General features: G+C 39.1%; 1 protein-coding gene across 4 annotated transcripts in view; it reads right to left on the reverse strand.

The window, feature by feature from the left end:
- LOC117297913 (polypyrimidine tract-binding protein 1-like) overlaps nucleotides 1–27,520 on the reverse strand; it is a 58,469-nt gene that overhangs the window by 7,542 nt on the left and 23,407 nt on the right. Inside the window, exons 3-15 of one of the 4 annotated variants that reach the window (XM_033781093.1) lie at nucleotides 25,067–25,207; nucleotides 24,226–24,372; nucleotides 17,318–17,353; nucleotides 15,840–15,962; nucleotides 13,523–13,748; nucleotides 12,895–12,953; nucleotides 11,668–11,833; nucleotides 9,218–9,319; nucleotides 6,694–6,899; nucleotides 5,100–5,133; nucleotides 1,778–1,870; nucleotides 970–1,067; nucleotides 521–639 (exon numbers count right to left, since the gene is read on the reverse strand). In XM_033781093.1, the coding sequence (XP_033636984.1) occupies nucleotides 521–639; nucleotides 970–1,067; nucleotides 1,778–1,870; nucleotides 5,100–5,133; nucleotides 6,694–6,899; nucleotides 9,218–9,319; nucleotides 11,668–11,833; nucleotides 12,895–12,953; nucleotides 13,523–13,748; nucleotides 15,840–15,962; nucleotides 17,318–17,353; nucleotides 24,226–24,372; nucleotides 25,067–25,207 (1,550 nt within the window). The remainder of the gene's footprint in view (nucleotides 1–520; nucleotides 640–969; nucleotides 1,068–1,777; nucleotides 1,871–5,099; nucleotides 5,134–6,693; nucleotides 6,900–9,217; nucleotides 9,320–11,667; nucleotides 11,834–12,894; nucleotides 12,954–13,522; nucleotides 13,749–15,839; nucleotides 15,963–17,317; nucleotides 17,354–24,225; nucleotides 24,373–25,066; nucleotides 25,208–27,520) is intronic. The other 3 variants (XM_033781094.1, XM_033781095.1, XM_033781096.1) reach the window with 3 other exon arrangements.

Here is a 27,520-nt window from a genome sequence, read left to right on the forward strand (position 1 = left end):
TGCGCATTGATGGAGGAAAAGAACTGTACATGCACATGTACATGTATATCTGCTGAAGTACATGTACTTCATTAATCAACAGAATTGAAAGGTATTTTCCAGACTCATGATTTGTTTCGGTGAGGTATTGTTTTTCAATTGTAAAACACAAGACCGCTGGACTTGTCTGGCCCAACACTACAACCACTGGCCTCGGGCCTACGATCCAGTGTATGGTTTGAGCCCTGCAGCATCTGGAACACTCCTTTGGAGGTTTTCCAGAAGTCAAATGGACGGGTCCATGTTTGCTCACTGGACACTTAACCAAGAAGGGGTGAGTACATATTCACATTCAAACTGGGGACCTAGTATAACAAAAGAGGACAATAGGGTTCACGGTTCGGAAACCGTGTACAAAACCAATGGCAGCTGTTGCAAAAAAGTTAACAAAGTATAAACAAAAGACGGCGATTGGAGGTCCACAGTTGCACGCGTTTACACACGTATGTGGAGAGATAGTGGAATGATACCCAAAACTTACGGAATGTTTGAAAGATGCAGGGTAGCGGAGGGTGGGAATATGTTCTGGAAATTTTTGGAGCCAGGCTTCTTGAACCGATGGAGCGGTGAGTTGTTGTAGTCTTTAGTCAGACCAGCATCCTGAAATATGACGGGTACATTAAAAAGTGAACATAAAGAGGAATGTTACTTAATTAGCACTTCACTGTGCATAGTGGCCATAACTGGACAGTCCCAAAATACCCATAGTGGCCATAACTGGCCAGTCCCAAAATACTGGAAGCTCGACTATCTATGCTTAAAAACTCACAATGATGGCAAAAAGTGCAGCATATTGTGTTAGTAATAAAAAGTCACTGATGATGAATAAATGCATACAAAACGTCTGACCGACCAAAAGGCTGCATTTTTTATCGTCTAAAAAACAGATAAAAGAATTTTAAAAACTGCAAGGAATCATGTGTGTCTCACCGGCTGTCCCTCTCTCGGCATGGCCACCTCACGATACTTAGAGGGCGCTACCCTCAGCTGCTTCCCAAACAACTTCACACTATTCAAGTTAGCAAGGGCTAAAACAACAACAAAAATAAAAGTATTATCACAGTGACAATTGTTAAAGTTGGCAGGCCTCAAAATAACCCACCATCCACAGCAATTGCTGTGACGCCCTGTGCTTTTGCTGTGGTGCCCTCTGCAAGGTTTCAATATAAACTTACATTTTCCCCGTAAAAGTTCCCATAAGCCACTTCAGAGTGTCAGCGGCGCACGTACGTTACTGCTGACAACGGGGTTTGTCTATGTATTGTCAAAAGGATATGAGAGATAGACAAAATCCATTGTCAGCAGTAACAGACATGCGCAGCTGACATTCCGAGGTGGCTTATTACCACTAGAAAATTGCTGTACCCCTTCAAGAGCTATATCCGGGTGTTGTCTTACTTGTGGGCTTGGAATGCAGGCTTGGAATGCAGGGTTGGAATGTGGGATTGAGTGGGTAGGGTTGGGGAAAGGCAGGGTTGGGGAAAGGCAGGGTTGGGGAAAGGCAGGGTTGGGGAAAGGCAGGGTTGGGGAAAGGCAGGGTTGGGGAAAGGCAGGGTTGGGGAAAGGTAGGTAGGAGAAGGGGAAGGAATGGTGGACCCTACCTTTTTCAACCTGGTGCCCTTAAGCCATCTAAATAAAGATATTTTCTCACCTTTGGCGATTGGGCTTAGGTTAGGGAGCAGGGTTAGGGAGCAGGGTTGGGAGGATTGAAAGGTAATGGGAGGGGGTTATACCGTACCTGTCTGAGCCTGGTGTGCATCAGCCATCTGAATTAGTGCGTTGTCTCGCTTCTCGTACAAAATCTTAACTCTTTTCACGTCACCATATACCCCTGTAATAACCACAGCATTATAACAGATATTAACTCTCAAATTCTGGGGCAGATCAATAAATTTGAATATTAGTTTAAGTTAGGGTTAATTAGTAGTTACCACCCGGTTAATAACTTAACAATTCTTGTAAGCTTATAATTGAACACCTAAGCCGTGATCAAATTAATCCTTAAAAATGCCTAATTTCAATACGTCAATCAATCTTCTAAGTAGCATGAAAGAAATAAATTTGTTTAAAGAAGCTTTTGGCCAAAAAGGTTTGAAATGCCAAAAACAAACTTAAAGCAAGATTTTGAGCTACAATTTGTGCTTGTTCAAAAAGTAGAGAGTCTTAAAACAACTAAGGCTAAAATTTGGAAGTAATAATAAGAGTTATTTTTCAATGATTAACAAAATAATAACGACAACAAAACAAACCAAATCAAAACTATCAGAAGACAAATCTCCCAGAGGAAAATAAACTCAACCCAAACCACAAACAAAACTTGACTAACCCTTTCGTGAACCGTGAACCTAAATGTGTTGACTGTCAAATTACTTTTTAAAACCTACAAACAGTTTTGAGTTTTAGAAGCTACTGTACCAAATTTCGAGGTCCAATAGACCTTATGCACATGACGTCATTTCAGTACGGCGCCCCCGCATTGAGGTCAAAAGGAGGTTGTTCATTGGCCAATCTATGTGCGTTTCGATTGTATCTTCACCGTTTGACCTCAAAGATGGCGGCTGGATGACGTCAATGCATAAGGTCTATATGAATGGCTCTCACTGGCAGTAAATTTCAATCCAGGACGCTGTTTTCAAAATTCAAAGATCTGAAATGTCTTTCAAAAAGATGACATTTTACCACCACCAAAGGTTCCTCTTCTTGAACTTGTATTCCCCCCCCCCTTGCCACACCCTCAAGAAAAAAACATGTTAAAACAAAGATTGTTACAATATTTTCCCCTTTTCAATACTTTTTGGTACAGTATATTGGTAAACGAAAGGGTTATATAAACAAACAGACAGCAAAGCCATTGAGGGTTTTGAATCGTGGTGGCCGATAAAAGATAGGTGTTGTGCGAAGGGAGATTGGTCATGCAAGACTAATTTTATATCTCTGACTTGTTGTCAATTTTCTTAGTTTGTTTTCATAACAAAATTCTTATGAAAGAAGGCTTGGTGTAACACCACAAATTGTCTTTTTGAATCAATTTCATTCTTGATTTCTGTGTGCAACTATAAACAATTTTTTAAAAAAATTGGCTTTTCAAGAAGATTCTAGAAAATCCGATCACAACTTTTATCCTCAAGAACTCTACAATGTACAAAACCTTTTTAATGCTTTAAATTGAGATGATGTAATTTAACCCTTTTTTTTTACAGTCAGTTGTTAAGTGTCAATGTTATTTGTTTTTGTTCACAGCAAAGAGGTCATTTAAAAATCGTTGGGGGAAAACTACACATGCATCTAGTCAACACTTCCTATCAGGTCAAGAATCATGCAAAAGCCAAGAGATTTAGAGTTTTAGATGTTCTTATGTTTTGATTCCTTTTTTTTCTTTTGCTTTGTGTTACAGAGTTTCCCAAAGAAATAATAAGAGGGCTTAGAAACAGACACACCTAAATTCAGGAGTATTAGGTATATAAAACAAACCAAACCACAGCAAACAAAATCATAAATATACACCCCCACTAATGCAATGGATTATTCCATTCAATATCAAAATCAGATATAAAAAGGAGAGTCCATTTCGGTAGTTCAAAAAAATACTTCAAAAAAAGCTTTTAGTTATAAGTTTCTCAATAACTGTGCATCAAGTTTTTTTTTCAAAACAAATCCATCAAAATGTTGCTTGTGACATTTTTCTCGCAAATTGGCAAAAATTTCAAGCAAGGCAACAATGGTAGTTTTTGTTAAGGTTGCGATTCTAATCATGTATTGTTTTTTTCCACAAGTAAAAAAAAAAGCTTTTCTATTTGTTGGGGCGACAACAATAATAAAACCTGCACCACAAACTCTGCTAAATTCTGCTCAACTCTCATGAACAAGGGTTTGCTCTCTCAACAATGACTTGCTCAATACAACTTGTTATATTTTCTAACCCCAACAAGAAACATGAATATATTGCAAACCACAAGTTGAGAAAATAATTTCGCGTGAAAACAAAAGACCTTTCATTCTGGCATTGACATCTTGTTTAAATGTTAGGCCGTGTCCGAATTGGCGACTTCGGCTACAGCTACGGCTAGGGCGCGCGCGTCTGCTATTCTTCAACACTGACAGACGTGCTGATCTAGCCGTAGCTGTAGCCAAAGTCGCCAATTCGAACACGATCTTACATTCATTTCAGTGGCCTTTTTTGGAATCATGGCCTCCGGCTTTGGTTCCGGCTTTGGTTCCGGCTTAGGCTCCACAGGGACACACAATATTATTGTCAGTGAAACCAACAGCTACAGCCAAAAGCCGCAACCGAACTGAACGACTTTGGCTACGGCTATGCAGCAGCAATGTTGAAGGGTTGGCTTTTTCATCCATCTGGTCATAGCCACTACCAAAGCCGGACACAGCCATAGCCAACTGTTATCTTCAGTGTAATTTCAACAAAGATAACCGCCAATGCGCACCTTGAGTTGGAGAAGACTTGAGCAGAGTTTAACAGGGCATAAATAAACATAAATGCTAAGCAATGATACAAAGGTTAATTAACTCAAAACGGTAAGGAGGGCTGGGGAGTATTTTGCAGACCACTGCATTATTGACTTGTTGAACTTAAGAGTACCACTGAGGCTTCAGTAAAGCTGTACTGAGAAATTTGTGTAAAGCTAAACAGCTAAAGGCATTATTACACGATAATAACAAAGATGGAGCTAATGCATTTTAGTAAGTTTCAAATACATGGATTGTATTGGAAATCTAAAAATGCTCTTCCACCATAGGTTTCCAGTTCTAGTATTTTGATAGAATTTAGGTGTTTTTTGTTTTTTCCAGACTCTTTACAGGCATGATGTTCCAGTTTAGTGTGTTCAAAGTTTGATGTAATTTTTTTGAATAACATGTCGCAAATGAACTCACTGGACAATGGTCTGCAAATATGGGTAGGGGGGAGGGAGGGTGGTCTAGGATCTAGGGTATGGTTAAGGTTAGGATGGAGGTGGTGTTGGGGCAATAAAGGATTGGGTTAGGGGGTAATTTGGTCAAGGGGTTGAAGGGGTAAGGGGACAAAAACGTAAAATAGTGCATACCAAAGAGGGTAAAGAGAGCCTGAGGCGTGACGAGCTATGCGACACGTGTAGAAGGCGAGAGGTTGTGAGGGCGATACAGCGACAATATGACACATAGGAGGCAGAAAGAGGAGAGATGGAGAGAGAGAAAAAAATCAACAATTTTAAAAACAATAATCATGTTATTTTGAGGGGGGAAACATTTGGTGCATGGGCATCGTCACCAGGTGGCTAAACTGGGCTATATTATCACCATGATAACGCATCATCGCAGGCAGTGATCATCTAACTTTATCTAGTCAACTTTCTTTGAAACAGAATACAAAGGAATAATTGTAGTGATTGTTGTACTTTTGTGCTCCAGGTTTAACCAGAATTGTTTATGTTTGCATCTATAAAATAATAAGCTCTACATTAACACATGCATATTTTTAAAAATCGCTTTTTAATCTTCTGAAAATATTGTTACGATTGCTTTGAAAATTTCAATTATTTGCACTTTTCAAATCAATAAAATGACTAGAAAAATTGCAATGACAAAGCAGCCACACATGTCTAGTTTTCCTGATAAAATCAACCTTTGAGAGGGCAAGGCCATTTTCATTTTGCAAAGGGCACTTCTATTGGAAAATCTTAACACCTACGTGGATTTTTTGTAGGGCACCATGGCCAAGGCTAGAGGTCATAGCCCTGGCCTCGGTATAATTCATGAACGAACTTTCTACCCAAATTAAGAATGAATATACAGTTTTAAAGGTGCCATTCCCGCTTAAATATCACATGCCTCTGTCTCAAGTACACAGACGCATGTACAAAAGTCAAGATTGCCACTTCGTAAAAAGGGGTCTGTATGCAACATGGCAAATATAAGAATACGACTTGCGTATATACAAAGAAAAGTCATAAAAATGCAGCAGGGAGTATACACTAGGAGTTAAAATCCGTAGCTGAAGATAAATAAAAAGCCGAAAAATAAGAGAGAATACTGAAGCCCCTCTTACCAGGCATTCAATGAGTTTTAAGGACTTGTCAGAGATATAATGTCAAGGTATGAAACAACTGTAGGAGCTAAGAACTAAATTGCACAGACTCGGGGGCTGTGACATTAAAACATGCAGAGAAGAACTTCATTTATACATGTATGTGTCAAGACTGGAAGCTGCTGACTGTGTCTATAAAGGGCTGGGAAATCTGACAAAAGATAACAAGTTTCTAGTTTTGGTTTTGATCAAGCATAACACAAGGATTGAACATACTTATTGATTGAACCTGATACATGTAAGTCATGCACTGAAGAAAGCATTGAACATTGAATCTGTAAAACTTGTGTGGTAAATACATCCTTATGAGGAGTTGAACATTCAACTAATTTCCATTGTTCCATTAGATCACTGGGTTTCATAAAATATTCCTGAAATTAGAAGGCCACTAACTTATTTGAAAAAGAAAAACTTTTAGATTGTTTTTCGCTGAAAAGAAAGAGTGGTCCTGCCAAGTCTACTCTGAGAGGGAAGTGACTTTTGAAACTTTTTCTAGTGTGTTGAAGTTCACCCTGTCTATTATTCTTTTCTAAAAAGAAGGCCATCAACTGAGTTGGGAAGGCAAAGCAACTTACTTCAGTGTTGAGATTGCTGACTAACAGTACTGGTGTCCCTTGCATGTTGTGCATGCTTTGCATGCTTTGCATGCTTTGCATTCCCTGCATCCCCTGCATTCCGTGAAGGCCTTGCATTGCTAGAGTGTTTTGGAAACGCAGGGCAGCTGCCGCCGCTGCGTTCTGCTGCATGCCACCTCCGATGAAGGCACTACCAAACCCAGGAACTAACATGGCAGGGGATAAATAACATAGAAAAAGGTTAGATATATGGCAAACTCCTAGCCTGGTTACCATTCAACTGTTTACTTCACAAGTTTCTTTCTTAGTGAGCATATTGTTTTGTTTTCTCTCTTCAGATCAATATCAGATTATTCAATTCTCAGTCAGTTTTCAACAACAAAATATTTTGTATTTACATATCCACACACAAAAGTGGATTCCAAAAAGTTAAAAATACAGATCTCTTGAAACAGTTATAAACTTTGTAAAAACAAAAGTCAAAGTAATTCATATATTATAAGAAATGGAGGCTGAGTTAATGAGAAATAATATTTTCAGTAATTTAAAGAGGTGAAGAAAAAAAAAGTCTGAAAAAGAAAATGGTCCAAACAGATGACTAAGAATTGAGAATTCCCGCCTGAGAGAAGCAGTACATCTGAAGAACTACGACACCCACTTGTTGTGACCACCGCCAGTTCTGACCCCACCCACATTGCACATTCGTATGTATAAGTCAACGGGCTATTAATCAAAATGAAGCTGGTCTTCTTTAGAATTTTGCTTGTGTTTTGTCTAAACAAAATGTGAGATATATCTTCTTTTTCCTTGCTCATAAAATGTTTCTCCTTAGCATAAAGACGTATAGCCCACAAACTTGTGGTTTTAGCCTTCAAGAAAGGCTCTGCTAGGGTATAAATGTCAAAACTTTTCTTTTGCAGCACACAAACTTGTTACAAATTAGAAAGAAACAAGAACGAAATGAAAAAATGAAATGAAATTAAGAAGGAAACTTGGGGAATTGAGGGAAAAAAAACGGTCTGTGAACAAATTTAGAGGTTTTGCAGTGCAGGATTGTGGATGCTATGATTGCAGTAAACAGCCCAAGTAGAAGATGTTAGGACATTCAAAGCAGACCAACCGGTCAGGCCATTGCCAACTAGCAAGTCACGAGTCTCTCAATAGAACTAAGAAATTATCAGATTCTTTCCTGGAATATAGCTATTTTTCTACGGAATGAAGGAACTCTGTAATACTCTAGGGGTCAGCAGACTTCCTTGTCTCTTTCCATCTGGCAATGTTGCTCAGATCAAAACAAACAACAATGACTTTTAGAGGCAAAACTAACTCAATTGGACCCAAGTCACTGTTTTCTACTGTGCCAACACGTTGCTTTTGCACAGACCTTTTCGCAAGTACCCATTGCGCAAGCGCTTACCGCTGAATGAGGTCCTTTCTGGTCTAGCTAATGATTGCTAGCTAGACCAGGATGCACCTCATTCCATGCCTACGGCGACAATGTCTATGGTCAATGTACCACAGCGCCCTCTAAGGGCTATAGGTCACAAGATCTGATGTATTAGAGCTTGTACGCTAACACCACAAGACAAATTATGGCTTGCTATTGCTACGGCTATAACTAGGGCGGGACTGCATTTGTGACAAATGCAGTCCCGCCCTAGTTATAGCCGTAGCAATAGCAAGCCATAATTTTGTCTATTCTTCTTTGAGAGTGCAAAGCCAACAGCCACAGTTGTTTACATGGTCTAATGTTGTTTGCCAAACCACCTCTGGCTTGGGCTCCACCAGTCATTTTGATAGCTTCAAACAGGCAGGGGGGAGCCTAATGGTTACCCATGATTTTTATGAAGTGACACAGTCTGCTGCCACCGGTGTCTCTGATTGGTTGCTCTATCATGAGGTAATGATGCTGAATACTACAATCATAGCAATGAAGTGGTTTTGAACTATCGTAAGCACGGACCGTGACCGTTCGGTAAATGGAAACATGTGGGGAGGTGACAATGATTGAGCTCAACTACAAACTCATTAAATGTTAATTTTAAACATGCTGTCAGTGACAGAGCCTTGTGGTTAATGGAACTTTGCATCAAAACACAACATGCCCACATTAACAAGAACTCAAATTAGAAATAAATAAACTGTGATTTACAGATATTAAACTATTTTAAAAACCTGCTCATTATTTAGCTTGGTTTTTTATTAATGCAAAACTCAACTCCCCCGTGACTAAAGTGGTACTGTCAAGAACACTAAGAATCTAAGGCATAGGAACATTCCAACACTGAAAGAAAGGTAAGTGCATAAAGCAAAAGAGCACCAAAAAGTTGAGATAGAAAATCAGAAGCTTCAAAATTTCAGAATTAGATCGAGCTCTACGAAATGGATTTGTTTGGGTCAACTTTACAACTCATCAAGTTGCCAAAAAGTGTCCAAAAAACAGAAAAAGGTTAGAGATTGAAAAGGTCGGGAGAAAAAGATTTTTCCCAAAGATTTTTAGTTGGTTTTTGTTTTGTGGGTATACCTGCCGCCGCTGGAAAGCCCGCTAGCGTGGCAGCTGTCGGACTAAATGGTGACTGACCCATGGATGCTATCTGTGAAAACGGATTTGACATCATTCCGTGTCCTAAACAAAGGGGTAAGAATACGCGTACCTCTTTACTGATTATCAGTCTCAAAATCAAAATCACAAAATATACCAAGAAGAAAATAATACTGTAAAATGCCACAGCAAGATGGAACTAGTTATTGAAAGGAAGCTCGGCATGATATCAAAAAAAATCAAATTAAAGACAAAAATGAAGCATTTGTAAGTAACTTCATATTATTCAGAAGTGGTTTACAAGACCTGAGGTTTTGCCTCTTGAGATTGTAACCATCCACAAACTATACCATCTGAATTGTTTTCTTTCGGAAAGTTTGTCAATAAGCTATTTTAGAATTAGATTTTGAATAAAATGTTTGGTACAACGACTTGATTGGCCACTGGAAAGCCATGGGATTCAAGTGACTGTCTCTCTGCTTGATAACTTTTTTCTGAGGTATCTGAACAATTTTGGATTCATTTACAAAATGTGTCTAGGATGACAAAAAAACATTGATACTAACAAAGATAGTTTCATGCATTACCACTTCAACATTGAGGTGTAAACAAAACAAACAAAAAAATTATGAAACCGTTTTTAAAATTGATTGTGAGAAAATTGAAATTACATGAGTTAGATAACAATTGTTTTCCACATCTAAACAGTTAAATGTTTTTACCAACATCAAAAATTGTTAATCAATTAAAAAGTAAACAAAAATTGATGAATTCTATAAAATAAATAAAAAAAGGGGGGGAAATGGGTGAAAAACAATTAAAATGTGTGAGGTTACATTAAAAACAAAATATTAAATAAACATCAACATACTTGTAAAATGTAAATAAAAACAACAACAACAATCATGAGGAAGTTAATATTGCAGGGGAAAATGGTGTTAGATAGATTGTTAGGACTTGGCAGCCATTTTGGTCTGGTTCCCTAAACGCACTGTGTTCTTCCTCACAATGGGAAGGTGTCAACATGAGAAGTACCAGTCTATCTGATTCAGCCCTGAAGTGCATTATAAGGACAAAATGGCTGCCATTTCATAAAAATCTAGGCCGTGTCCGAATTGGCAGCTTCAGCTACAGCTACGGCTAGATCAAGCACATCTGCCTATTCTTTAACACTGACAGACGCGCTGATCTAGACATAGCTGTAGCCAAAGTCGCCAATTCGGACACGGCCATACACTGTGAGGAAACATTAAGGCCAGTTGGACAATGATGCTAGCTTTAAAAATACTATTTTGGTGAAAGTGTAACTTTCTGCACAAAAATGAAATGCATATTTAAACAAAAATACAAATGCAAGAATGGCAGTTAGCATAGTGAAATTATTGAAACGTGTCAAACAAATCAAGCAAACATTGATGAAGACTGCCAAGAATTTGCCTATATATTCAAATGGAAATGAGAGGGCCCTTTTGCTATGAATTTGGCTTTCAAATAACCAGCCCAAATTGTGCCACTCTTTTTTACCCCAATACAAACAGTTGTCAACCCAGTGGTACCCATACTTACCCCATATTTCAAATGAATTGACCCTTTATTGTAACAATCCTTGCGGCAATCCCCTAAAAAATTTCCATTTTTCACCCAATGAGTCAATCTAGTATATCCCACATGTACCCATCATTAAGCTAGTTCCATCTAATCTCCAAGGTTCAATTAATGAGTTAACCCAGTAGATCCTAATGTAGCTATTAATGTCCCCAGTTCCATACAATCTCCAGGGTTCACAATATGATTTTAAACCCAGTAGATCCCACATGTACCCATCATTGGCCCCGATTTCATTCAATCTCCAGGGTTCACTCAATGAGCTACCCAGTAGATTCCACATGTACCCATCATTGGCCCCAATTCCATTCAATCTCCAGGGTTCACTCAATGAGCTACCCAGTAGATCCCACATGTACCCATCATTGGCCCCGATTTCATTCAATCTCCAGGGTTCACTCAATGAGCTACCCAGTAGATTCCACATGTACCCATCATTGGCCCCAATTCCATTCAATCTCCAAGGTTCACTCAATGAGCTACCCAGTATATTCCACATGTACCCATCATTGGCCCCAATTCTATTAAATCTCCAGGGATCACTCAATGAGTAAACCCAGTATATCCCACATGTACCCATCATTGGCCCCGATTCCATTAAATCTCCAGGGTTCACTCAATGAGTTGACCCAGTAGATCCCACATGTACCCATCATTGGCCCCGATTCCATTCAATCTCCACAGTTAACCCACTGAGTTAAGCCAGAACCCAATGAATTAACCCAGTAGATCCCAAATGTACCCATTATTAGTCCGAATTCCCTCCAACCTCCAGTGTTAACCAAACAAGTTAACCCAGTGGATCCTAAGGGTTTCCCCCTCCTTACCCCCTAATCCAATGCCATCTCCTGGGTGGATACCATCTCCCGTTGGTAGGTCACGTGTGTAATCTCTGCTCTTCTCATTGTTGTATTTGACAACGAGTGCAGGGAGTTTAGAGAACTCAATGTGCAAGGTGCAGCAAGCATTGTAGATATTCTGTCCGTCTAAGGCCTACAAAAGGAGACACAAACATTCTTTAATACCAATAATTCCATGGCCTTTTTGAGGGATGGTGGACACACTAGGAGTGCAGTTTGGTTTGGGTATAATATAAGTTATCACACCAGCGCGAGTGGAATACAAAAAAATATAGCGCTTCTGCCTCCCATATCCAACGAGGCCGAATGCCGAGTTGTATATGGGACGCAGACACGCTATATTTTTTCGTATTTCACGAGCGCGTGTGTGATAACAAATTTATCTTCCAGTCTCACTTGCAACGTGCAAAACTTAAAGCTTAAGAGCATTAGTTAACGCGCACAAAGTTGAGAATGTAATTTTTGCACTGTCCATATACGGAGCGTGACAAAATGACATTTCACAATACGCAGAGAAAGTAGGATATAAAACAGAGGTCGTAGCATATATGTTTTTACCCCCCTAGTAGTTCGAGCTTCTGATTGGTGGATTAGCGCGTACTGGAAGATAAAGACCATTATCATGTTGCAACCATCTTGGACATGTTCCCTGCCTCCATAACAGTAATGAACACCAGTATTCATTGTAATAAAAGGAACCAGACTATTTCTCATTCCAGCCTCAGTTTGGTTACATTAACTTGAATGGGGGACACTCAAGATGGCCGTACCATGACAAAGGTCAATACAGACAGATTTACTCAAACCCAACAGTGTCATACATGTAGTATTGTGTCCACCATGTCTCAAGCCTGGCTTATGCAAATGGTTCTGTAGTCACCACACAGTTTGCTTTAATTGCAAGATAAATGGCTCAGTGGTTTCTTTTCTTCCCTTTATCTCTGCGGACCCTAGTTCGAATCCAACCTCAGACCAGAGCCTAGCATGTGGATTGGGTTTCCATTAAGTCCCTACTGATTGCGTGGGTTTACTCCATTAGGGTTTTTTATCCCATATAAATTAGTTTGACCACTTTGTCACATTCCCTTTAAATGTATAAAAAACTAATAATAATAATAATAATAATAATATTTGAGCCCTAAACAAATACAAAATCTTACAGTTTCCTAAAGAATGGGCTACTTGTGTACTTACAATTTTGGCATCATTAGCTTCTTTGCTATTGTTGAACTGGATTAGAGCTTGGAAAACATCTGTTTGGGAAGAGGACAAGTTAACAAGAGATTAGTTTTAAAACAATTACAATTAGAGCGGTTTATGATATTTAAATGAGGGCCGAATTTGATATTTATAAACTTAATTTGCTTGGCAAAAAACAATGTAGGGAACCGTTACAATAAACATCACAAACATCCTGGGTACAAGGTTTGGTAAAAATGGGTCATCCGTTATTTAATAAGCTTGGGCAGTTTTTGTCTATGGTTAACCATCGCCAAACTATTGGGGTATTCAAACAAAACTACAAACAAAAACTGTGGAATTCAGTGCTTCCAGCACCAGCCCTTTACAGGGCTAAGCGTGGAACTCTGTGGCAAAAAGTCCCATGAAATAGAGCCCAGGTAAAGCCCGGTTCATACTTTTGATGTCACATGGCTGTTTTTGCAGCGAATGTTTCGCAGGAGTTGAGCATAAGTCAACCGACGTAAATTATTCATTGCGATTTGTGACGTCAATCGTGTCGCATTCACATTCGCAGGAAGTATGAACTGGGCTTAAGATGAGAGATCAACACAGAAGACTGACTTCATTTAGAAGAACTTACTGTTCTTAGTGAAGGTGACTACCTTCAAGATTGTTCCATACTTGGAGAAGATTTGGTGTAAGGTGTCCACATTGACGGGGTAGATCATGTGTTCAATGACGGCACGGAGTACGTGCTGAGGACCTCCTGGGCTGTCTGCTACTTTGGGTGACGAGCTTATGGAGGAAAACTGATGCTGAGGCAGGAGTGCTTGTGTTGCTTGTAACGCTGCCTGGGCTGCCACGTTCTGTATAATAGAATGCAGGGAAACAAAGGTGTTAGGAAAACAGTTTTTTTATATTAAACAAATCGCTCATCTCGTTAATTTCTCCAGACATTTATGGGGGTTGGTTACATGGAGCTGTTATAAGCAGAAGATATTGCTGGGCAAGTTTATTGGCTTAGCAAATATCACCTTAGTACTTGCAGATTGTAAACATAGAATAGATTGCCTGTTTCTGCTATACGGGAATTGTACATTAAGCAGCTTAGATAAAGCTTAACATGTTAACCCGAGTTGAATTTCATCCGGTAACAAACTTACTAATAAGGCTTTATTTAAAGGTTGCAGCCTTTTGGATTTTATTTTGAAGTTGAGGAGAGCGATAAGATTTTGTGAAAAAGTGCGAGAGGGTGAGATATACACAGAGATCATAAACAGATAGTATGAGTTTCCAGATTGTTTTTAAGAAACAGAGTACAATAACAGAAATAGTGAAACAATATCAAGTACAGTCAGATAGGTATGGCACTTAGTTTTTAAACAGGCCTGGAATCACATTGAGGTCGTGACCTTTGACAACCCCTGTGGTCTTCGTTTTTACATGGCCACCCCTGTTCCCATAGACGTGTTGATGTTCTTTTGGCAACGACCCCAGCCAATGTTCAATTCCAGGCATGTGTAAATGGACTTTACAGATGAGATTGAAAACTGTATACAGGTTGCTCAGAAAGGTCTTTGAACGAACTTTAACTGAAAAGTCAATGCCTGGAGTGAGCATTTCTAAGAATACATGTACAGGACTCCAAAATTGACACTTGACTGCAAGTCTGAGGCCAGTGATTTCAGAACCTAGGCATGTTGAGCTACAAGCCCTGAAGTCTTGTGAATTTTCGCCCCAAATTTGATAATATAACTTTTCTGTGCAAGTTCTCACCTTCAAATACATGCACTTTTTTTTCTTCTTTTTTACTTTGAATTTGTGTATTAAATTAGCCAAAGCCTGTCTGCTCACTGTATACAATTTTTCTAAACAGATAATATATGTTCCATGCTCAATAAAAGTATTCATAAATTATTCTCATCATGGTAAATTATTCTAGGGCATGTGAGATAATTTGACACACAGTCAAATTATTCAGAGTCGCTGGAAAGACTTTACTGCTTAAATTCACTTACTGGGGAGTTTCAGACAGTATATGGCAACATACAAACCAGGTAATGTTCCATTGGTTATGTATTTCTAATGCACAATCAATATCGATCGTCTTTATACGTCTGCCACTACCAAGCAACCCCAAAACACTCCAATTGAAAACTGAAAAGCATTCCTTTCAGGTCTGATACTTCAAGGAGGCAACCAAGGTGATTACCTCCTTGCCCCCTGGTTATTGCCTTGGTGCCCTTGAAACGCTCAAGTAGTAACTTACAGTTTCATCATAGGGTGCCTTGCATCCCATATAAAATGCCTTGGTGCCTTTGCCCTTTCAAAAAAAAACATGCATGATTGTCTAAAACAAATTTAGTGGAGGACAAATTTTCCCCGTACATTTATATACATGTATGACTTAATAATGCGGTTTTGCCTTGTGCCACAGCAGCATAAAAAGTGTGCAGAGTCACTCGATTCCTAACATATGGTGACTTTCTGGCATTTAAATGTCAATGTAACATCCCTGAAAGAACAGAGCACCGTGTAGTTTGGAAATTAAAATGTTAATTGTATCTGGCATGACATCCAGGAAGTTCAAATGAATCAAATTTCACTCTTTTTTTTCTAAAGCTGAAACTCTGTCTTTTTTTTTATTTTTCAACATTTTGTTTATTATCAATATCAAGCATTGTGTTTGGGATTATCACAGGAGGACTAAAACAGTCACTTTAAATTTTGTTTGTGGAAACACCACGTGTGTATTGCCAGGCAGATTTAGTTCTTTCGAGGGCTGTCTGGCTTTATATTCTACTACCGCAGAGTAGGTTTTCGAGAAAATCGATCGGCTTTTCAATTTGTAAGGGTAGACTTGAGCATGGAACATATAATACGTTGTTTATTTTATGTGTAAATGTCTTAAGGTGAAGAAGATGGAAATATAAGAAAAGATAAAAAGAGACACCAACAGACACGGTGTTCTTGTCCAGATTGCCAGAGTAGGAGTCACTGTCTGGGAGGAGAGTCCCTGACGAGGAGGGATTGTTTAGCACAGCATTCACAGCAGCAAGGGCAGCCTGTACCGCCACCGTCTACAAGAAGTAGGAAGTTGAGAAGAGACGAGGCGAAAGGGAAGAGGGAGGAGGATGAGGAGTGTGGGGAGTATGGTGAGAGGTGGCATTGGAAGAAAGAGTATTGGATTGAGGGAGATGGGAGGAATTTAAAAGGGGTAGAAATGGGAGGAGTCATGCAAAATGGGAGGAATCATGCAATGTGGTTGGAGCCAGGCATTGTGGGAGGAGCCAGACAATGGAGTGAAGCCATTGAAGTTGGATTAAAGGTGCAATTGGATTATTTGGGATGAGATGAGATTGAACAACGGACAGATTCAAGATTTGATGAAGTCAAAGAAAGAGAGATGAGCAGAAGACAAGTATGGTTATAACATTGGGGGATCCAAAATGGGTTGGGTTACAGTAGGAGTGGATCAACAGAAGGGCGGAGTCACAAAAGGGGTGGGGTCACAGAGGGGTGGAGTCACATGAGGGGCGGAGTCACAAAAGAGGGCGGAGTTACAGAAGTGGTAAAAACAAAAAGTTGACAAAGCAAACAATCATGATCAACATGACACACGGGGAGGTCAGCAAGTGAGATCAAACCAAATGTGGGTGATATAAAAATAGACAATTTATTTTTTTTAAGTGAGGTGAGGTGAAGGAAGTAGGTGAAGCAGAACAAAATGAGGATTTGAGCCAGATGGCATTGTATGAGTTCCACAAATAGAGAAGCGTTTTGATTAGTGGACCAAGGAAGGGTCAGGTAAAGGAGGAAGAAAAGACAAAGAGTTAAATGACAGATCAAGTTGAAATCAAAGAATTATAAATGTACATGTTTTTTTCAAGAGGAACATGTTTACATCCATGATATAATAATTAGGTTGTGATGTGAAATGAGAAAGAAGTTGATAAGGTTATGTCAAGATGGATTGGAGGAAAAGAAATTATGAAAAGAGAAAATAAAAAGAGAGTTAAGGCTGATTAGAAATTGATTTCCACATTTGGTTTATATTTCTTTCAGTAATACAATATTGAAAACCAAGACTAACAACAACTTGTAGAAGGTATTGATGAACTAAAACTGGGAAAAAATGTTACTATCAAAAGTGACAAAGTTGTTTTCTATTAGGAGAAATGGTTTTCGACATTGTGGCTTTTTGTACAATTATCTTGTTTCCTTAATGCATTAAACATCATCGCAACTATAGTGAATGTGCGTAACTGAAGTCTTCGATCAAAATGAGACACTTCTCATTTGCCATAATTTGAAGGTCTCTGGTATTGTCTGGACTCTGTCCTATTAACTAAAATGGTCTGAATTGCTACAGGACTTTGATTTGAGTCCGTAAAACCGAGTTGATTTTGATGAATTGCAGAGTTAAAGTAAGTACCGTTGCATTGTATTGTGAGTTGCGCCCCCCAGTGTCCTATACACAATAAGATGTTATAGTGTTAAAGGATTGTTAAGAAAGGATGCAATTTATTTTATTTTTTCAAACAAACAGCGAGGGGAAAATTAATGAGAGTAAAAAAACAAGTTAGCGATAAATCATACAATAAGTTAGGAAATGAACGTGAAAGTTTAATAGATGATTTTATAATGATGTGAAATAGCGGTTGAAGTTAATGTTGAGGATGAAGGATTGAAGTATACGTTAAGAAATGGTTTAAGGCCAGGAGTAAGAGAGGAGGGGTGGTAGGTAGAGGGAGGAGAGATGATAAGGAGGATGAGAAATTAAAGAAAATTGAAGGTGATGGGAGTGACGCAACCAAAGGAAAGACAAGATGAGCAGGGATGTGGAAAACGCATGAGTACAGAGATGAAGACAAATTCAAGATGAGGAATCAAACGGGGAGATATGGGGGAAAGTTGGAGGAGGTTTTCAAGAAAGATGAAATCAGAAATGAAGGGGAGAAACAGAAAAAGGAAGAGGAAAATGGGAGAGATAAAAAAATAACAAGATGTTAGCATTCAAGGCATCAGATATGAATCAAAAAAGATGATTTGCAGAGAACAGATGCATAAGTTTCTTTTCAACAATTAACAAAAGAAAAACAACTTGTGCTGAAAAAGTTTTACAATGTTTTCTAATTACCAAAAAAATTAATTCAGCGAGAAGTTTGAGGGTTTATTTTGAAGTAAGAATCAGAATGGATCGGGATGCATGTGAAACAACATAGCATGATGAAGCACACGAATCGACACACAATCAGAAGGATACTCTACAACAGTAATCCCCGGTATTTTGAGGGGACAAGCAAGGACGAACAACCCTTTTTCACAGCATTCCTTTCTTTCTACACACACACAAAGTATTATTCGTTTTCAATGACAATTGTTTGTCAAAAAGCCTTAGGACTGGTAAGAGTGTTGGCTCTAAGGACGGTCGCCCATGGTAACACTACACGTTGTTATTTCAAATGTGTGTAGAGCAGTACAGCAAACCAGAAGCCTTTGATACAGTACACGGAAATTGTGCCTAGCGGCCCTGATGCCCCCCCCCCCCCCTCCCCTCCCCTAAATAGAATTGGGACTGGTGAGACAAATTTCTTTCGTTTTTTTCCCCCGCTTTTTTTTTTTTTTTTTTTCAGCACCTTTTCTTTGCTGGACAATGGAGGAAATGTTGTTCCCTACTGGGATGAATTGTGTGACTGTCTGGAATGTACAAGGGTGTCTGGTTAGGAGCGATAATTGGTTTACATTAGCACCGGTATAGCACAACAGGTGTATTGCTGAGAAATTGGGGGAAGGGTGGGGGAAACAGCATTGGAGATATCTAATGAAGGAATTTTGCAATCTTCTGTATCCAAACAGCTTTTCTTCTACTTTCTTGAAGGTTTTCTTCATCTAGTGTCAATACAAAATAACAACAAAAGCAACAACTAATTAAATACAAACACACAAACCCCCCCCCCCCCCACCCAGACAAGCAGACCAAAAGAACGGTTTTAAATTCTTCACAATTTAAAGACGAACCTACATTTAGACTGTAGAACTTGTACAGATGTGTGGTTACTGGCCAAATGGTAAAGTTAACTGGTGTTTGGCTAAAAGTGGTCCAGTGGGTATTTCAAGCAATGGCATTCCTTTCTAAATCTTGACATAGAACTTTCATTTACAAAATGTCTTGAAAAAAATTGGGACCCCCTCTTTTTGTAAAAAAAGAAAAAAATTGCAAACCCCAATTTAAAATTATGCTTAGAACCCTTACACAGATATCTACCCCAACCCTAATTACATACTTTACTTGGAAGGTTCTTTTCTTTCACATTCTTCACCTCTACCCCTTATATCATAAGCTGTGTAAACACAATAAGTAGCTGAGCAAAAAATAGTGTCGGCGACCAGAAATGGTTTACCAGCCAAAATACCATTTCACATGTACAATAATAATTTGTAACTGGTTTCCTGTTCAATTTAGCTAAGCCAAAAATTTGTTAAGCACTTTTCTTTTGTGGCCTTGCCGGTAACATTTGAGTTCCGTCTCCGAAGTTACACTAGTTCTTGACATGCTGGCCACAGACAGTGGCTGAGACAATCTTGCTTTTAGTTCAACGACAACTAAAACTCTCGGCCGGCCTCGCTGATCTTGTTTACCTGTATCCCCGATAGATGTTGTCGTTTTGCGCAGCGATTCCTTAATCCCAAACGAATAGATTAACGGCGCCTATGAGTGGTTTGTACACCAGGGCTTGGCTAAGGTGACATATTTGCCGGGTTGCCGTGGTTACAGTCTATTCACGGTTTGGTCTGAGAATAGCGTATTCAAGAGTCGTTCCGCAGCAGTGCAAACTTGACACCTTGCGAGGGGGAATTAATCATGCATGCTTGGGTTTTAATCCAGCCGGTGTCTTTGTGCATTTCTCGACAAGATGGCCCAATTTTTACGATGAGAAAATGCATTTTATTACATACACATTAACTTGAGAGAATCGGGGAGTGATGTTAAGCGGATGCTGGCTTGCGCATTAAAGCGGATTTGCACCCCACCTTAACGGTCAAGGGTTGTGAAATCAAACCAGGATGGAATTTGTGAGAGCGCTTTAAATTACCCCCCCCCCCCCCCCCCCAACCCAGAGGGTATTATGTGTAATCTGTAGTACTTTTATATATAAATATTCAGGTACTTCGCCTTTTTAGGGGTATCATGTTTTTATATGCAACGGCAATAATTAATTATGGGCCACATTGTTGGCAAAGAGAAACATCTTTGAGCTTCAGTCATTGGTAAGGCATTGCAGATTATTGCAACATTATTGAGATCGACCAGTGCAAAAAACTTGAAAAGCCCAATGTGAAAATGAGACCAGTGAAACAAACTTGGAAAATTCAATGAAAAAAATAGGACCGGTGAAAAAACTTCCTCTACAAAATGAAACCTGTGAACAAAAAAATTGATGGCTCAAAGAGAAAATGAGACCAGTAAAAAATAACTTGGAAAGCTCAATGCCAAAATGAGACTGGTGAAAACAATTTAGAAAACTCAATGAGAAAATGAGACTGGTGAAAGAAAATTGGAAAGCTCAATGACAAAATGGGACCAATGAAAAAAACTTTAGAAAATGGGTCGTCATTTTGCCATACAAAGGTGTCGCATGATATCATTTTGTTGTTCTACATGGCATGTCACATCCATTGCATCCATAGTTAAACACAGAGTATAAAATTGAGCTCAGCTTTCTATTTCCAGCCCTGATACTTCAAGACGGCAAATAGTCCTATTGCCTCTAACTTCTGCCGCAATGCCCTTCAATATCCCCTTTTCACTGAAGTTTTCAGTAACCTATAAACTCAAATCCAATTTATGGTGTCAAATTTTGTCACTGTTTCTCAAAGAAATTTTGCTTTTGACATTACAATTTGTGCAAAAAAACCGCTTAAACTTGATACAGTACACTTTTTTAAAGTGTTTATGAAGATCCTCTCAGTCTCTTGCCGGAAAAAAAAACACAGAGCAGGTTTTCATTGAATTTATCTCTTCACAAATATCCTTGGATTTTTACAGCATTAAATAAATCCTTCAAAATAATTGCGTTCAAATTATTTTGACAAATAACGAAAACAAATCGCACAACCGGCTAGGCTTGACATAAATAGTTGGCGGCAAGGCCAGCCTCTTTACGGGACCATGAATTATTGCCTGATTGCTCCCGGACAAAATGACGGCTGTCCATTATTAAATAATAGCAAATAATAATGACGTCTTTATAACGTGGATATCCAAGAAAGTGTTTTGGTGGTTTTTTATTTTGATTACATAGATGATGACTGTAAAGTACGATTTGATTGATCAGTTTGTGAAAATGTCTGCAGGAGGGAGGAGGGGGGGGGTTCATTATTGGCAAGCACTGAGCAGAAAAGAGGATAAAACGGGAAAGGACTCAAAGGTAAAACAATTCTTTCCGCCAGCTCTCTGAGAGTAACATGGGGGCATAACTTGGATCATCCATTAGGACTGTCTCCTCGTTCGATTTTAATTCAAAGGGATAGAGCGGGATGATGCAATTTATTCTCCAATATCTGAGATTGACGGAGACTGATCGGCCATTGATTGTGCCCTGACACAATCGCATCTAAATTAGCCGCTCATGTTGTCGTCAACGGGCCAAGGTTGTTTTGTGGACACTCATCATTTCCATCTTAACTGCCCCCAGTGAGGAGGCAATTTTATTTTCAAGTCAAATTCCCTCAAGTAATTTTTTTTTTCTTTTCCCAATTCCCAAAAGGTCACTACAAAACAAATTATCATCGAACCATCTCCAGTTTTTCAAACTCCCAAGAGTGACCAATCTTCTGAATTGCAAATATTGTTCTTATTTTTCTATATATACATATAACAAATCTCAGAGAATCTATCAGTTCACGCAACATAGATTAAAAACCCTGTTATGATTCTTCTCGAGGCTTTAATTGGCTCAACCCTTTAAAAGCAAACCCCTACCCCCCCCCAAATCCCTCACTTCGAAGTTGAGGTGTTTTCTGTGATAGCACAATTTAGCAGCAGCTTAACTCCACTCCAAATACTGCCAGTGGCATAGTGCTATACAATTTCACCGTCTTATAAATTATGCAACGACGTTCAACGTCGTCATTGGATCGGAAAGCGGGAAAAGCCTGTATCGGATAAGCGCAAGGTCTTAAAATGCACTTCAGGTTGTACCCAGGCGTAATAATGAGTTTGCGCAACGTTACACCGAGTTAGAACAAGTTCCTGTTCAGTTGGTGTGAAGAAGTTAATGCATCTAATACCCTGCGCCCTAAATTCATATTTTGTTACACACGTCAAATCCACTGGCACTCAACGGTACTTGATTTTTCACTGAGTGGTTCCAGTACTAGGATGGACTCGTTGAAAATTCACTTTCTGTGTTTTCGGGAAAATACTGTCATGCTTACTTGGAACGGGATGGTAGAGCTCTTTTGTTTATAAAAGAAATCTGACTCCTGCATATTCTGCTTATTGATATGTGTCATTCACAAACAAAATTATGAAAAGGCAAATTTTATGAGCATTCGTGTACAACTATGTCGCAGATATAAATGTACAGGTAATTGTTCTGTGCAATATGTTCCACAACAACACTTTTGTCAGACTGTCCGTTCTTTCCTCAAAAAGAAACTTCCCTTCAAAAAAAAAATAGTGGTTTGATCCCTTGTTAATTTATAGGTAAAATTCAACAAAATAACAGAACCAGACCATTCTGTGGGCCTTTTATGTAACACAGCAATTAAATTTATACATTTTACAAACAAATGATAACAAAATAGAAGCAACCAGGTTAAGAAGCCATTAAAAAATATTTAATTTAAAAAGTTAATTTAAAAAACTTAATAAGCAAAATTGTACTCTGAAAAATTGACTAATGGAATTTGTGGAGGAGATGGTGAACAGCGCAGTAATGTAATATTCGTGTATGCCTCGTGCAGCCAAGTAATTTCCCTGTAATTGTAGCAATTACCTGATTTCGATCAATATGAGGAAAGGTTCAAGGTATATTCAGGTTAGTCTAATGTAGTTAGTCATGCAAGGTTATCAGTAATCGTTATTAATTATTAGTATCGGCCTATATTTTATATTTTTGACTTGGTGCTACTTAAGTGAAGCTTTGTATGGTGTCAAGGATCAGAATCAACTATAAGTAATAGTGGACTTGCAGGTACAACTATGTAAAAATTCTCCCCCTTTTTTTCCTCTTTTTTCTGAGGGAGTGTTGGCTCTGAAACGAGCCAGTTTTGGTCTCGATGCTCCTAACTGCATACTCTGGTCGCCTTCGGGAGAAAAGCTGGAAATCTTCCTCAGCTTTCTCCTGAAGACGAGCAGAATATACTAGTCGAACACTGGCTTTTTTCAGAGCCAACACTCCACTAAGAGAGAATCATTACATGGTTGTACCGGTAAGTTTAATTTCTATTTATAGATTATTCTTAGTGCTGCTTTCCAAAAACCTTCTTTCCAGCGCAAGAATGCATGTTTGTTGCATGCAAGTTTGTTGTGAAATCTTAGTCTCCATCCAACTGATGGTCTGATTGAGTCAGTGAAAGCGTTATTCCGTGTCTGCGACGGTAAATTATAAATGTGATTCCACGACTCCGTTCGGCGATCTTTTGGAGTTTGTGTTGGCTCTAGGGGTATCTGGGCTTCATGTACACGCACATCAATCGAGCCAAAGTAAATTACAATCTGATTAATACATTTCCCACGGGGAACTCTTGACTTCAATGATCTATCAGAATACTTTAGAGCAAGGTAACGCATCGCTAAATCATTTGTAACCTGCTGAAAGATGCAGGATGTCTCATTGGGTCAGGGAAAAGCTCATCGGCTTCCATTAGTGGCGACAGGTAATGGAGAACGTTTTATGCTTTGTCAGAGATGCTGTATACGTTTATCTGTTTACATGTAAAGGCCTTGGGGAAAAAAGGGAACCAATAGCAATGGCCAGGGTGCCCTGTGCTTTTGCTGTGGTGCCAGCTGCAAAATTTACATTTCCCTCCTAGAAGTGCCCCTTTCCAGTGGAAGATTGCTGTACCCCTTCAAGTGCGAAGTTCAAGGCCGCCAATAGACTTTTCAGGCGATTTAATATTAATTTTACAGATATTTCTGAGTGCCAAAAGAAATCGGTAATCAATCTAAAATAGGAGAAATATCATGCCTTTTAAACTTTGACAAAAACAGAGAATGGATTTTTGGAACAGTTGGGGTTTGTTAGGAGTGGAAGTCGAAGATGGAAGATGTTTAAAGGTTGAGAATTGAGATGGAGCTTAACAGCGGGTGTGTGTTCCTGATGATGAACCTACCTGATGTGCCGGGGAGTTATCTGTCTTCAACTCCTGATGGGTGGAGAACTGGACAAAGACAGGCTTGCCGTGCAGTGTAGTCGTGACTTGGTTGTAGTAGGATATCATTTTTGTGGATTGGCTAACATCGGCAAGCTCTATAAATGCCTGAAATAGTGATAGGGGAGGGACATTGAAGAATTATTGTTAATGTGGGCCGAAATGAATTGGAACACAAATGATCCAAGGGGATGATAACTCCAACTTTAACTTCATTTTTTTCTAAATTTTATTTTATACTGCAATCAAACAAAAATTACAATTCGATACAATTTAAATTTTGGTCAAAATACAACTGACAAACAACTTGTTGTCCTTAAACTGTCTTACTTGTTCCAACATTGCATGCTAAATGCATTTCTAAATTTAAATAAACTACAAACCATTCAGCTTCTAACCACTTAGCAGCTTAAATTTGATGAGCTATCATTCATAAACATGTATGTGTAGTCTTAGTGATGTATCATTCGAAGTGGTCTAGTTTGCCGGACCCAAGCTCTTGTGTTGTCAGCAGCAGCAGAGTGTGGGTTCGAATCCTGTGCCCTTGAGCAAAGCACTTAACTACAACTGCTTTGTAAAAAAGTTGGGATGGTAAAACGCACTCTGTTCTACCACTGTGAAGAGGGTAACCCAGTCTCAGCCCCAGGAGAAGGTGGCAATGTGTCCCCGGTGACAGGTCGGTTTGGGTTAAAGGTAGCCCTCACCTTCAAGTGGCCATCCAACCTTTTGATGATAAGCGATCCCTCATAATAATAAAAAAACAATACAAATACAAATATTTTTGTTTGAGAAGTCCACTCACCTGGCCTTTGTTTCTGATGCATAGGACCTTGGTGATAGTTCCAAACGGAACACCTAGGCTGACCACCTCAGCTTCATTCACGTCTGGCGCTAAGTTACGGATGTGAACCACCCGGGACGGAGGTGCCGCCTCCCTCTTCACCTGAGCAAAGAAAAGACAAAACAGAATTGAGGATTAAAATTTCAGTTGCCTTAAAAGAAAAGACAGCTCGGTTGGGCTATACAGTTCGTCAAGGTGGCTTGGAAGCAGCTGTTGTGGAAGGGATGCCAGAGGGATATCGCTGTTTCATGGGCCGATCATAGATGCACTGGGTAGACAACATCCTAGAACAATCGGGTTGTGATATCACCCGGAAAGACGAGCTGTGTTGGGAGCGATGTCAGTGATCCAAGGGGTACAGTTTGAGGAGAGCACAGGTCTACGTCTACTGGAGAGAGAACGATCTCACTAATCAAAACATTGTTCATCTGACTATCTCCGGCTATGGCTAAAGCAAATAAAATAATCTTGTACATACATATTCAATGCAATCACTTGTCAGAGCCAGATCCAAAGCCAATCAATTTTTACAAAGACTTATGGGATGAGGTTTGGTTAAGTAGTTTCTACGCAGCTGAAGTCGCTGTTTCTGAGTTACAGCCTCACTTGAAATGATTCCGTAAGTGCAGAATTATGCAGTTAATAGCGCCATAATATTAGGCCCTGATGAGATCCCATTAACCCTAACTCCTCAGTGCAATCCATCATTGCTCATAATACATGTAGGACTCATATAGGCTTTTTGTTAGTGTAACTACCTTTCACAGGTAATGGCTTCTTAATATACATCTTACACAAGAGCCCAATTTCATATAGAGGACTTAAAAGCAGAAAATATAACCTTCTTCTGCTAAGCATAAAGGAGCTGGATACCAGTCACACATGTGACACAGCACTCTGGGTGGTAACCTTATATTGGTAAGCATATAATCATACTTTTTGCACTTGAGCGGATCTAAGAAAAAGGGATCTGGCCTGGAACACAAAAAAAACAGTTCCTTGAATTACAAGGGCTCATTCCATGTGTTTTGCTTGTTAGGGCAAGGCTGCATTTCCTTGGTATAACAAAAATAGGCTGCGTTTCCTTGGTATAACAAAAATAGGCTGCGTTTCCTTTGTATAACAAAAATAAGTAAAGGACGCCTCGATCTACGTAGGAAATAGTAAATATCTACAGGATCATTTCAAGGGGCACCAAGGCAATGACCGGGGCAAACTCCCCTGAAGCAATCACGCCTGCCATATTTGTCTTAACACTCAAGGTGTCCCTTAAGGTATTGCATACAGCAGTCAGTGAACACTTTAAATGCATAACGATGATACAACAACATCTTATTTGTCTTAACACTCAAGGTGTCCCTTAAGGTATTGCATACAGCAGTCAGTGAACACTTTAATGCATAACGATGATACAACAACATCTTATTTGTCTTAACACTCAAGGTGTCCCTTAAGGTATTGCATACAGCAGTCAGTGAACACTTTAATGCATAACGATGATACAACAACATCTTACAACACATCGGTGTGAATGAATGCTCAGACCACCAGAACAGTCCACCAAAACGCTCACGTTCCTAGTCTCATGAATACCACTTGTCTACTTTTAGCATAAACGGAGCCAGACTAGACGATTGTTCCTAGCCTTGGTTTAACTATAATATTTTATAATAACCAACTGATAGTTGATACAAGAATGGTAAATAAACAGAGGTTGGAATATTAATGCAAAACAAAAAGGTCTGAAATTGAAATCTAAATATTATTAAAAAGACAGTATGAATGAGGGCATTTCCCCCTTTTGATAACCCATTTTTTTCCAGGAACTTTTAGGAACAACATCCTCAGCGCTAGAGATGTGGATTATAAGGCAGGATTTCTTCACTCACATTGGAAGAAAACAACTAGCTCCTTTTTCTACCATACCAGGCAGAAGTTTAAAAAAAGTCTGAATTCAGATAAAAATAATTCATTCTCCACCCTGGTTTAAAAATTATTGGTACAAATTTCTCTACACTAAGAAAAGTGAAAGTATTTCCCTCGGCTATCACTACTGTTTGCTTTATGTGTCATGTTGTACATAATTATTTGTACAACACTTTGGATCCAGAAATAAAATACAACTAAAGAACACATTACTATGGTTCTGATACTGCCTTTAAAAGCATTCCAGTATTTTTTGTGTGATGTGACTGGTTTGGCCTTGCGGTTATGTTAATGTGTCCAACAGGTGGTAAGTGTAGTGGAAGGCTAAGCGAGGGCACTGAATGGAAACACTGCTATGGTTCTGAAGAGGGGAAAAACTACAATTGAACGTATGTTGATGATGAATCCATGGCAGAAGCAGCCATTGTCAAGTTATCATAGGGGGACACGATGTAAAAGCTACATTATTTATAGGCAAAACAAATGTTG

The sequence above is a fragment of the Asterias rubens genome, chromosome 12 (genome assembly GCF_902459465.1).
Source record: "Asterias rubens chromosome 12, eAstRub1.3, whole genome shotgun sequence".
NCBI classification, from domain to species: Eukaryota; Metazoa; Echinodermata; class Asteroidea; order Forcipulatida; family Asteriidae; genus Asterias; species Asterias rubens.